Here is a 12,309-nt window from a genome sequence, read left to right on the forward strand (position 1 = left end):
GGGGAAGCTGGGGACTGAAAGCCCAGCTGCTGACCACTGGGGGGACAGATAGCCAGGTGGATAGCTTTGTTCACCATAGGGAAGGGGGCTGGAGGGGAGAAATGCAAGGCAGGGAGACAAACCTATGAGACCATTAAAGCAATCCAGAAGAGTGAGCAAAGGCGGGACAAAGGAAAACCAGAGACAGAGGGAAGAGTCTTGAGAGGACTGAGGGATCGGCAGGGTGGTGGGGATCAGACAAGTCTGAGGTGCACACGTCTTGGCCCTGGTGGGCAGAGGGAGGAGCGCCTCTTCCTGAGTGAGCCCTGTGCACCTCTACCAGAGGCGGGGACTGAGTGGGAGCTAGGATGGGTGTAGCCGGGGCCCGGAGAGCAGCCCTGAGCACCAGGAGTGGGGCAAGGCTAGGCAAGGAGACTGAGTTCCGGGGCAAGCATTTTATTTGTTAATACAAGAATAGAAATTCTGCAATAAATATCATCTAATAAATAACATCTCCAAATAAATAAATATTAATACAACACACTTAGAGTCATGAGTGAGTGGGGTTGGGGGCAGGGCCTGGGGGAGCTGCCATCCCACACCCCAAAAATGCTACTGCAATGTAAACTTTTAGGAAATCCTGTGGCTGTGGCTATGGTTGCCCTCCCCAGCCTGGGCAACCCACAGATACCCTGGGAAAGGGGGCAGAGTGGAGGCACCATGATGCTGGCAAGAGAATCTAAGGCAAGGTCCTAGTGCTCCACGTGGCTTTTGTTTGCCACTCTATGCCACTGACTGATTTGGTGACTCCTGGATCTGGTCTGTCCCTGCCCTCTGCTTTCCGTATTACCTCTTCCAATCTATAGGCCACTTCCAATGCAGGCCCCACCCCTCCTATTTTTAATTCCTTCTCTTTGTTTAGACTTGCCACCATGTTGGTTTCCTGAATTGGATGTGTAGTTATTTGTGGGCGGAGCAGCAACCCCCATCCAAGAAGAGTGGTGTAGCCAAAGGGCTTCAACTCAGAAAGGCACATGCTATGGGGGTCCCCCTCCCTGTCCTCCAGGTGTGACTGGGTGGGTACTGGCCCAGTGGTAGGCAGCAGGCAGGAGGCTGTGATAGCCTTTGCACCAACTTGAGCCACTTTGGACTCCCTTGAGCATCGTTCTCTGTGGAAATAGGGTGGGGCCTGTCACAGCTCTTCCCCAGATCTGTTGGCCTTTGGGAGGTGGGGAGGAAACAGGGCTTATTGCATCACACCCCCATCCAAGTCCAGGGGAGGGTCAGAGGCTCGTGGCTTCTGTCTCCTGGCTCAACAAGTGTGGCATACAGGGTTCTCCTCCTAGAGTGGAAACAGGGTTTGAATGGAGGAAAGAGGAGCTGGTAAAGGTCAGAGATCAGAAACCGTGGGCCTCCAGATGCAGGGTGACTGCGGCTGCCGAAGGCTGCATCTTCTTCTTGAGCCGGTTGAAGTCCTTGGCTGAGCGCCACAGCCAGGTCTGCAACTCCTTCAGCAGCCAGAAGTCATCCATCTTCTGGAGGAAGTCACTGTGGGCAGGGTCAGGGGTCCAAGTGGGCTCATTCCCAGGCAAAGGCTGGGGCAGTGGGTAGCCCAGAGCTGCCATGACACCTGCAATGCTGCCTAGTAGGCCCTGGAGGCTGGTGCAGAAGTGGGCCAGACTGCGGCGCAGCTCTGCGGTGGCAGCCTGCCGGTTGAGGCCACGCAAGTAACACAGAAGGTGGCTGTAGGCCTCATAATTCTGGGTCAGCCTCAGTTTGTCATTGAGGCTTCTCCACACTTCCAAGTTGACAGTGGCCCTGGGCAGAGTCTCTGCCCCCAGCCGAGGTGGGTTGAAGTCCGGCTCGTTGAAAGGAGGTCCTAGGTAGTTCAGCTGTGAAAAGACGGTGATGGGGAAGGAGGCAGACAGAGCAATCAGCTCACCGCTGAGAGGCCTGGCCCAGAGCTTCTGTATCTTGTGTCCCCTGATACCAGCCCTGTCACCATGATAGGCCTCCCCTGAGTTTCTTCAACAAGGATATCATTTGCATGGAGGTGACAGGTGAAGCAGTAAGAGTGAAACCCTCATAGGAGACACGCAGCGGTGGGCAGGCCTTGGAGAGCACCCACCATGGAAGCAAGGCAGAGAGGAAGAGGAGCCTCGAGGAACCAGCAGGCCAGGCTGAAGAGGAAGAAGGTGACCCAGGAGAGTGCAGAGACCAAGGAAGAGGAGTTCAAGAAGGCAGCAGGGCCAGGAGTGTGGCTGCAAAACAGAGCAGGAGAATGAGCCACAAATCCTGGCGGGTCTGGCAAGGAGATGACGGACGACCTTGGAGAGAACCATCGCTAGGGCCTGGAAGCCAGATCGCAGGGGGTTAAGGAGCTAGTGGGTGGAGAGGAAGTGGAGGCAGGGGGTGTAGACCACTCCTTCGAGAAATTTGGCAGGGAGAGCCAGGAGAGAAGAAGGGTCAGGAGCTAGAGGGGGTGGCAGAGGCAAGCAGAGGTTTTCTGCACAGGAAAATGAGAGAAAGTAGGGTGCTGAAAGGCAGGGGCCCCATAGCATCAGAGCCCTTTCTGCCTCTGTGATGTGCCCCATCCCACCGGCTGAAGGGATGGAGATGGAAGGGAAGCCACTCACTCACATCCCCAAGGAAGGGTTCCGCTGGGAGGAGCAGGGCTGCAGAAGGAAGAAACTGAGGCAGTCTGAAGCGCAGGACAGGAGGACGGATATGGAAGGCAGAACAGCACTGGGAAGAGGGCAAAGCCCTTGCCAACCCCCGGGGGAGCGGCTGGGGCCCAGGGAGGGGGACAAGGGAGATGTGTGACTGGAAGAGAAAGGGAGAAAAGAGGGGCGAGGCCTGGGATAGGCGAGGGCCCAGGGGGAGGTTCACACGCTGACAAGCACAGAGACAAACTAATTTCCTCGGTGTATCCTGGGGCTGGAGCCAGCTCCCCCACCACCCTCCTCCTTCTTTCCCTGGCTCCAGAGTAGGGTCTGGGATGTGGAAGAGGAACACGGGAAGAGGGGCCGGTTCCCCATGGTCCTCAGCTCCTCTGACCCTCCTTCCTTCTCTCCTGGGCTCTCTGAACACCTCTGGACTGCCCCCAAATCCTTACAGCGGAACCTCCATCCCCACCCCAAACCCCTGCCACTACTGGCTTGGGTTCCCTGCAGTCCTCTTCCCCCGGGACTCCCCTAGGAGGCCCAGCTAGAATGGGAGAGGCAGACAGAAGGGCAGTCCATGGGTCCAGAGCAGCAGGGCCCCAGGTCTGGGGCAGAGACGAGCTGGAACACAGGCATAGGAGGTGGGGCCCCTCCATCCCCACCCAACCCCACCCGTGCAAGAGACACCACAACACGGTGTAAACAGAGACTTTCCCGGCCCCCAGGGGGAGGCGGGTGGCTGGGCTGGCAGCCAGTGGGGCAGTGGGCCAAGGCGGGTGCGAGGCCTGCCCACATGCCTAGTCCTGGGGCCAGGGATGGGGAGGAGGGGCCACCTCAGAGGGAAGGGCAGGGATAGCCCAGACAGAGAGGCTACTTGGAGCCAAAGGGCTCCTCTTTATCACCCCACCCCTCACCAGAACCCTCCCCCATTATGTCTGTCCTCCCCCAAGTCCTCACTCGGCAGCCAGCTCCAAGACTCCTAAGCTGGATACTCACGTAGGTCCCAGCCAAGCTGCGGAGTTGGTGCTCCAGGTAGCGGGTGAGGTCATAGGTTTTCTGGATGGAGGGACCAGGCCCCGGGTCCCCTGTGCGATTGAGAGCTGGCACTGCAGGGAGGTGCCAGAGCACTGTGCACAGGCACGCTAACATCCCCCACGAGTCTCCTGTGGACAGGATGGGCAAGAAGCATGAGGGGCGCCCAGGCCCAAGCGGGGAAGCAGCTGGCAGCCCCTCAGGTGTCTGTCCCTACCTTGGGTTGAGGGGGTGGGTGAGGGTGGGAACACCAGAGGCGAGGCAGGGGGGATGAAGGAGAGGAACACTCCTGGCCAGAGAGAGGGAAAAGAGGCCTGTGTGTTTGAGGATGAGGGCTTGGCATTTGCACGTGTCTATCAGGAGCTATTTGAGAGTATATCTGTGTGTCAGCTGAGAAAGTCTTTGGCACCACGGTATGTGTGCCAACATGTATGTGCACATACAGGGATGGGGCCAGGCCTAGGGACTGGGAATCAGTGTGTCTGGGTTCCAGTTGTACCCGAGTCTTCTCTGCCAGTCTCTCAGTCCCATTGCAGCTTGAATGGAGCCAGGGGTGGGAAATCACATGCCCCAGCTGGCATGGAGCAGGAGAGTGGCTGTGGCCAGGTGCAGGCTGAAGGACCCAGGGCTGCCTCACCAGGCAGTCTGGGGCATATTCTAGGATATGGTTCCTCGGTGGAGTGAGATTGAAGGACTTAGCACCCCCCTCAAAGATTCACCCCATTCTCATCTCAGGTGTTGTGTGGGGAAAAGTTTGACTTCAGTGAGGCCCTTCCTCAGCATCCAGTTGAGGGGACAGAAGGAGTGAGTGGGCAGAGAGGAACACACATGTGATGAGTCGGGCTGTGGGCTGCTGGCACAGCAGAGTTTGGACACACTAGGGTGCCCAGAGCCAGTGTTATAAGGAATTTTGTGCTCTGGGAGGCCAAGGCGGGTAGATTGCCTGAGCTTACAGGTTCCAGACCAGCCTGAGCAAAAGCAAGACCCCACCTCTAAAAATGGCTGGGGGGTGTGGCGGGCGCCTGTAGTCCCAGCTACTTGGGAGACTGAGGCAAGAGAATTGCTTAAGCCCAAGAGCTTGAGGTTGCTGTGAGCTATGACACCACAGGCACTCTACCAGGGGTGACCAATTGAGACTCTAGGCTTGGCTCCCATAGCACAGTGCTTACGGCGCCAGCCATATAGGGTGGCGCGTTTGAACCTGGGCCTGGCCTGCTGGACAGCAATGACAACTGCAACAAAAAATAGCCGGGCGTTGTGGCAAGCGCCTGTAGTCCTAGCTGCTTGGGAGGCTAAGGCAGGAGAATGGCTTAAGCCCAAGAGTTTGAGGTTGCTGTGAGCCTGTGATGCCACGGCACTCTACCCAGGGTGACATAGTGAGACTCTGTCTCGAAAAAAATAAAAACAAAAAGAACCCCCAAATTGAGACTCTGTGTCAAAAAAAGGGGGGGGATTTTATTTTGTGGGAAGCATGCTTTTCTAGGTGTGTATATGAGCACCGAGGTTGGGACTCAGGGGACATTTGGGATTGGCAGAGGCAATTAAGGTGCAGATAGGGTAGGAATATACTTGGCATTGGGCTAGGTTAGGTTTAAGGACTGGGTTACTTTTAAAATTTCAGATTCATTTAGATTTGGGATTTGGTTGATTTAGTGTGGTTGAGGTTTGAGTCCAGCAGAGGGATGTGGTTAGGGTTGGGCAGGCAGAGGGTTAGCTGGGGCTAAGGCCTGTGAATTTGTTGATTTAGATGTCATATGGTATGATGTTTGGCAGGTCACAAAGGACCAGGCTAGTTTGGGTTTTAAGCTTGGGTAGGTAGGAGGTCATGAGTGGTTTCTTTCTCTATATCAGTGTTTCTCAACCTTTTCTTCTCACAGCACACTTGAACCTACAGTTAACCTTCTGCAGCACACTTAAATTACATTGATTTAAAAAAAAAGACTATAAAAAAGAATATACTTACTGTGTTTTGAAATTCTTTTGAAAACAATTTAATTAACGATCTTTAAAAAAAATTTTTTTTTTTTTGCAGTTTTTGGCGGGGCTGGGTTTGAATCTGCCACCTCCAGCACATGGGGCCGATACCCCACTCCCTTGAGTCACAGGCATCGCCCCTGATCTTTAAAAATTTTTGCAGCACACCTAAGATCCTCTCACAGCACATCAATGTGCCATGGCAGACAGGTTGAGAATCACTGCTCTAGCTTATATTTCCTACTTTCAAAATTTTTCTTTTTTATTTATTTATTTATTATTATTATTTTTTTTTTTGTAGAGACAGACATCACTGTACCGCCCTCGGGTAGGGTGCCGTGGCGTCACACAGCTCACAGCAACCTCCAGCTCTTGGGCTTACGCGATTCTCTTGCCTCAGCCTCCAGAGCAGCTGGGACTACAGGCGCCTGCCACAACGCCCGGCTATTTTTTGGTTACAGTTTGGCCGGGGCTGGGTTTGAACCCGCCACCCTCGGCATATGGGGCCGGCGCCCTACTCACTGAGCCACAGGTGCCGCCTCAAAATTTTTCTATAATGATACATGTTGCTTTGACAGTTAGAAATAAGTTGGGTAGGTTTAACAATTGGGCTCTACTTAGAGTTATGATTGGGTCTGAATTTAAGAAAGAATGAAGACTAGGTTAGGGTTAGAGTTAGGCATAATGCTGGGGCAGGGGTTAGAGAGGGCTACAAAGTAGGAAGGATTCAGGATCCAAGTTGTAGATGTCTCTCATAGAGCACACGGGTCAGGTGAGGACTTTTGTAGTGGCCCAACTGGTCAGTCTTGACTCTTACAGATGTCTTGTCTGTCTGTCTGGCTTTACTTATAGAGCATGGTGGTAGGTGAGGCCAGTGGGAGACCCTGCACTTTTGGGTGAAGGCACTTCATTTGAGGGAGTGTGTGAGTGTAGCTGTGCCCACATGCACACATGTGCTTTAGGACAGAGAACAGAGTCAGGCACTTAACTGCTCTCTAGGGACATAGGCTCCCCACTGCAACCCATGGTCCCCTCCTGGATGCTCCTTCCCATTCCTAGCTCTTGCCTCTTTCTCTTCTTCACATCCCAAGCCAACTCCAGGCCCTTCTCTGTGCAAAGTCTGGGATCCAGCTGAGTCACCTCCAGGATCCCAGTGGTACAACCTAGCATTTGGGGACTTGGAGACCTGCTGAGGGGGGCAATAGCCCTTCCAGCCTTGAGGTGGCTTTCAGGATTGAGTCTGGCCTGCTCAAAGTTAGTGGCAATGCCAAGGCTCCCAGCTGAAGCAGGAATTGGGAACTGGCCTTATCTCTTTACCCTACACTGCCTTGGACAGATCTGCTAACCAGAATTCTGGGATATGGACTCTGGCTATCCTAGGGTGGGAGTGTGGTCAGGGACCCAGATGGAGGCCTGTTTCCCCTCCCCTTCTATGCCCTGTGGGACACCCCTGGGGGGTTGGGGGAGGACCAGCTCCCTATACAGGGACAGCAGTGGGAGAAGCCTTTGGATAAACAAGAGCTAAGTCATCTGGGCAGAAAAACGGCTCATGAAATTAACCAGACGAGGCCGGTGTTTCCAGGAATATTTCAGTTCTGAGGTAACTGTGTCACTGCAGACTGGGTGGGGGGGCAGCGGGGGCAGGGGAGAGCAGAAGGATCCGGCTGCTGGGCCACAGAGAGAACCAGAAAGAGGGAAGCAGTGTCCAGAATCCACAGGGAGAAGAGACTAGGAGAGGAGAGAGGGGAGGTAAAGGGATGAGGTTCTGCCCTCTGCTGTGACAGCTTCCACTCCGGGCAAGACATGTCCCTATTTCAGGCAACGAGTTCAGTTAGAAAGCTGCTGGAGCAGAGAACACCTGTGGATTAGCTGGAGCACTGGAACGTAGCGCAGCTTGCCTGCCTCCCAAGCAAGGAGTATGCAGTGGGCTTCCCGGAGCCCTTGGCCAACCTCCGCCCCAGGCTTATGGTGTGCAGGTGGACCCTAGTGTGGGGGCGGTGTCCTTAGTCCCCTCCCCCATCCCTGGCCTCCCAGCCCAGCCCCAGCCCCAGCTCTGCCTTTGGCTGCTGCCCGCTGATTGTTTACATCCCGTCTTCTTGTGTTTATAAATCCGGATGAGCACGTGAGGAGCTAATGAGCACAGCTCACGTTTCCTGCAGCATCCCTCCACCCCCCCATCCTGGCCCCCGCCCGGGCCAGCACCTAATTCCATCCAGATCCCTGGGCCCTGGGAACCAAGACCCCCCTCATGATCATACACACACACATACTCTTAGCCCACATGGCCACCCTGACAGAGCTGCACAGGCAGGCACACCGGTATCGACATGTTTTGTGCCAGCTGCCTCAGCCCTTGGCTTGTGGCCCCCACGATGACCTCTCCTAGGGAAGGTGGGGGTCTCTTGGTACAGATGTGCCAGGATGGTTAGAATGGATAGGATGAGTCAGTAGGGAGAATCTGCACCTAGGACTGGTGCAGAAGCCTGTGACCCCTAAATGTTGGAGCCAGGGAGGCACTGCAGGATTACAAAGGTGTGGCTGGTGGCCACAGACTGAGCTAAATATGGGAGCCAGAAGGAAAGGCCTTGCATACCTGGGCAACCTTGGAGCAATCAGTTGAGAGGAACTAAGGGATGGACCGGATTAAGGGGTGGTTTGTACACTGTGATGTGAGATCCGGGCTTTGTGACTGGAGGATGCTGCTCTAGGGGTGCCTCCCAACCCCATTCCCAGAGACAGGACACAGAAATCCATCTTTTCTCCATCCTCTGGGCTGGCTGCCCTTCCCTCTCTTATTCTCTCTCTTCTGTCCTCTCTTTGGTTTCCTTTCTCCCAGACCACTGAGAAGTGGCTTGGTGAGTAGGGATACTTGGGCCTAGATGTCAGGACAGCTAGTTTTGCCATCAACCCCTCTGGTGACTGTGGCTTTCCTGAGGAGGTTGAACTATGCACTCTAAAGCACCCCCCAACTTGTGAGGCTTTGTCTCTGCTGTGCTCTCCGGCATCTCCCTCCCTGCCCTTCTCTTCCAGCCTAAAAGACAGAAGAAAAACTGAGGTCCAGGGAAGGAAGCAGAGGGTGGGCCAGCCCCTGCCTTGTGAAGTCAGTAACCAAGACAGGAGTGGCGCTTTGGTTATGGAAAAGGGTTCTGATCGTGCGTTGAGAGGGTCCTGGGTGTGCTCCGGAGAAGGGAGACCATCACAGGGCAGCCAGCTGACCGCGGTGGGGGTGGGGGGTGAGTGGGTGAGCAGGCAGTGTGTTATGGAGAGGGTGAGGGAGGGGCTTGGAGAGAGCGGGCAGGAGCCGCGGTGACTGCGGGGAGGAATGTGAAGTGTCCTAGGCAAGTGGCTGGCTGTGGAGGAGGTGGTGTGCAGAAGTGTGACTGGGACAGGAGCGTGGGTCTGTGCAGGGAGGGAGGAGGGAGCCATTACACCAGTCAGGAGTGTCGCTTCTGGGGCGGCTAGGTGACAGCTGCTCCCCTCCCTGCCTGCTTCCTTCCCTGATTTTGTGTTGGGTGTCCTAGCTGGTTAGGGAGCAAATACCTGTGTCGACGTGAGGGCCAGCCTGCTGGGAGCCGGCGGAGGTCTGGCGGGGTAGTGAAAGCGCAGAGGGCGTCGGTCGGGGTCAGAGAAAGACAGGCAGACCGAACGTGTCGGCCCCCAATCCCCAGCCTGCCTCCAAGTCCGACTGCTGCGGCCATCCCGCACGGCCAGGATGGGCCCTGGCGGACACTGGGGTCCCCTGGGATTGAGGATCTGTGGGAGGGCTCCTGGAGCCCAGCGTAGCGTTGGAAATGGGAGAAGAGAGAGCAGTGACGAAGGGACTCCGGCGAGACCCCGGGGACGTGAGGCTCCTCTCGAAGGGCTCAGCTCGGAACTGTGCGGCTGCGGTGGCGGCGGCGGCGGCGGCTCGATGGCCCTCCCTCCTCGGCGGCGACCTCTCGCTCCCGGACCCCTCCCGGCCGCAGCGCCTTCCCCCTGTGTGGCCTCGGCGCCCCCGCCCGCTCCCGCCCCTCTGCTCCCTTCCCGGCGGCGGGGGCGGGGGCGGGGTCCCGGGCGCCGGGCGCGGGGCTCGGCGCTGCCCTTTCCCGCGCGTCCACTCCCTGCCCAGCCCGCCCTCCCTCCTGCTAGCCGCCGGCTCCCGCCGCTCCCCGGCGGGTGACGGACTTTTTCCTGCTGGGTCCGGCCGGGGCTGCGCCCGGGTCCCCCGCCCCCCGCGGTAATGACTCCCAGGCCACGGCGGGCCGGGGTCTCGCTGCGCCGCCCCTACCTGCCGCCGGCGCCCCGGCCGCGGGCAGCTTGCGGGGCTCCGGCCCCGGCCCGTCCGACCCGGCCCAGCCCGGCTCGCTCTGCCCTCCGCCCTCCTCTCCGCCCGCCTTCCCCTCCCCGCGGGCCGGGGGGAGAGCGGCGCGGCCCGAGGTGTCGGCCTCCCTCGCCTCCCGCCGGCCCGGCCGCGGGCTCCCCGCCTCCCTCCCGCTTCCTCTCCCCGGCCCCCTCCTCCCCCCGCATCCCGGCTCCCCGCCTCGGACTCGCTTCCCCGACCTCTGCGTGGGGCTCTCGGTCCGCGGGTTCCCCGGAACCCCGCCTCGCTGGGGCTCCAGGTTGCCGCCTCCCCAGGTCTGCGAGTCTCCCGGCTCCCCCGCCGCACCCCCGGCCACCTCCTGGCCCCGCCGAGCGGACTCCAAGAATGCCGCGTCCCCGCCCGGCCCCTCTCGAGGGCTCCCGGCCGTGCCTCCTCCGGCCTCGAGCCGGCGCAGGGCTCCCCGGGGTGTCGGGGAAGGACGGGAACCGGATTCCGCGGCTGTCCGGCGGGGGCGGGGGCCGGGCCCCGGACGCCGGGCTCCTACCTGCTCGGAGGTCCATGGGGCTGGGGGCCGGGCCGGCCGGGGCGGCTCCTCTCCCGGAGGCTGGCGGAGTGGGAGGGCGAGCCACGGCTCCGGCGAAGCTTTAATAATCCCATCCGCCAGGCCCACTCGCAGGTTTTTTTCGCTCGGTTTCGGATTTTTTTTTTTTCGGTGTGGGACATTCTGCAAACTTTTTTTTTTTTTTCCTGACGTGTAAAGCTGTAACCACAAATTGTAGCGGCCCTCCCCGGGGTGGGGGGAGGAGGGGGGAGGAGGGAAGGGAGGGCTTCTGGGGCTCCCTCTCCCTCCCACAACACCAAGGGGGGGTGAGGTGAGGTGAGGCTGCCGTGGTACCACCCTGGGCCTCCTGGGGGAGGGGGCGGGGAGGGCATCAGTCCACGTGCAAACTCCTGAGAGCCAGCGTAGGGAGGCGGCCTCGGCGTGGCCTGGGGACGCCTGCCCCCTGCCCCCTGCGCGCTGGGTCCCTGCTCTCACCCTACCTCTGCTTCCTTGTCTCTAACCTTCCCCCCACCTCCCCCTGAATAAATGCAATGACACATTCTCCCAAATGCCAGCGAGCTGGCCTGGAAGCAAGTGATGGTGTTTTTCCTGCTGCCCTTTGTCTGGGCTGACCGCCCCCCCTGGCCTATTGTCCCTTCGCTTGTCCCATTTCCAAAAGCTAGAGCTCAGGGAGGCGCCAGGGGCTGGGGCAGGTGACTAACCGGCTCACAATGCCCCCTGGGGGGAGGAAGAGGGCACCACAGGCCCACTGCCCGGATCATTCTTCAGTGACCAGGGAGAATGCACATGGGTGGGGGATTTGTAATTCATTAATCAGCACGAGGCACCAGACCAGTTTCAACACCAGAGGCTTCTGCGGTGACTCAGGGAGAATGCTCCCCATTGAAGGCGATGGACAGACCAAGCATCCCCATTTGTGAAATGCTTCCCCATAAAGACATTTGACATTCTCCTTCCTTTGGGGTTTTGAGTTGTCGGGTTTTTTACGGTGGTAAGGCAGGAGTGGTTCCGCTATAGAGTCTTCTCTGCCTTCCCTGAGGCCTGGGTTGGGACACCTAGGGGACTCATAAGCCTAAATCTTCCCTACAGGGTCTCCATTCCTCCCCCTTCCTCCTTTTCCAAAGGGCTGCCTCTCATCTAGGGCTTGCAAGACAGCCCCACATAGTGATTTTTCTTGGAGGACAGTCATTCGGTCTCCAAGGCTTGGGTGCTCTATAACCACACCTCCGATTAAATCATTTGGTATTAAGTTGCTTTTGTTGTTGACAATGATGATTTTTCCCCAGAGGGGGAGAGGCCTAGCGGTGGACCAGACGTGGAAGGTGATGCCTCTTCCTGGAGTGGCATCGGAGCCTTTGTCCCTCCTTCCTGCCTCAGTGCTCCTGGGAAAAGAGGGCACTCTGCCAGTCCAGCCACAGCCCCTCCAGACTGTAGGTCAGAGCAGGCATCATGGTCATGGCCAGTGCTGGGTTCCCAGGGCAGCTCTTCCCTTTGCTGCACTGTGAGAACTGAGGTGGGGGGGTGGGTGGGAAGAAGTTTGTTTTCAATTACCTCACTGGAGTGGGACAGACTTTGTTGTTGGGTTGGGTTTTTTTTTTTTTCCTCTCTCTCTCTCCCCCCTTTCTTCCTTTCTTTCTTTTTCCTAAACAAGGAGAAAAAGAGCTGGGAAAGGAGAGCTGGCTCTGGTGCAGGGCAGAGGACCTTGTGGGACATTGGTAGCAGCTCTGATGAAAATTGCTTTGGAGGGGCCCTTGTGAAAAGTGTGCAGGGCCTCCCTCCTCCCTCCTTTCCTCCTCCCC

The 12,309-nt window shown here is 57.7% G+C and overlaps 1 protein-coding gene across 5 annotated transcripts; it reads right to left on the bottom strand.

Annotated features, from left to right (window-relative positions):
- Window positions 1-423: 423 nt before the first annotated feature.
- CLCF1 (cardiotrophin like cytokine factor 1) lies at window positions 424-10,966 on the bottom strand. 5 transcript variants are annotated; one of them, XM_053562084.1, is made up of 4 exons: window positions 10,493-10,966; window positions 3,639-3,805; window positions 2,620-2,802; window positions 424-1,871 (listed from the first exon to the last, which is right to left on the bottom strand). In XM_053562084.1, the coding sequence occupies exons 1-4, from the start codon at window positions 10,506-10,508 to the stop codon at window positions 1,377-1,379; spliced, it is 861 nt and encodes a 286-aa protein (XP_053418059.1). In that variant the 5' UTR covers window positions 10,509-10,966; the 3' UTR covers window positions 424-1,376. The 5 variants fall into 5 exon arrangements, with proteins under 5 accessions (XP_053418059.1, XP_053418062.1, XP_053418061.1 ...); XM_053562087.1 differs by lacking the exon at window positions 10,493-10,966 and adding an exon at window positions 10,188-10,479; XM_053562086.1 differs by lacking the exon at window positions 10,493-10,966 and adding an exon at window positions 9,916-10,157.
- Window positions 10,967-12,309: the final 1,343 nt, after the last annotated feature.

The sequence above is a fragment of the Nycticebus coucang genome, chromosome 14 (genome assembly GCF_027406575.1).
Source record: "Nycticebus coucang isolate mNycCou1 chromosome 14, mNycCou1.pri, whole genome shotgun sequence".
Taxonomy (NCBI): Eukaryota; Metazoa; Chordata; class Mammalia; order Primates; family Lorisidae; genus Nycticebus; species Nycticebus coucang.

Bases quoted from the DNA above. Each gene is read 5' to 3' on its own strand.
- CLCF1 (XM_053562084.1), bottom strand. The intron at 2,803-3,638 runs GTGAGTATCCAG...TTTCTCTTCCAG, and splicing joins GCAGCTTGGCTGGGACCTAC to TCACACATCTCCCTTGTCCC. The intron at 1,872-2,619 runs GTGAGTGAGTGG...GTCTTTTCACAG, and splicing joins CGGAACCCTTCCTTGGGGAT to CTGAACTACCTAGGACCTCC.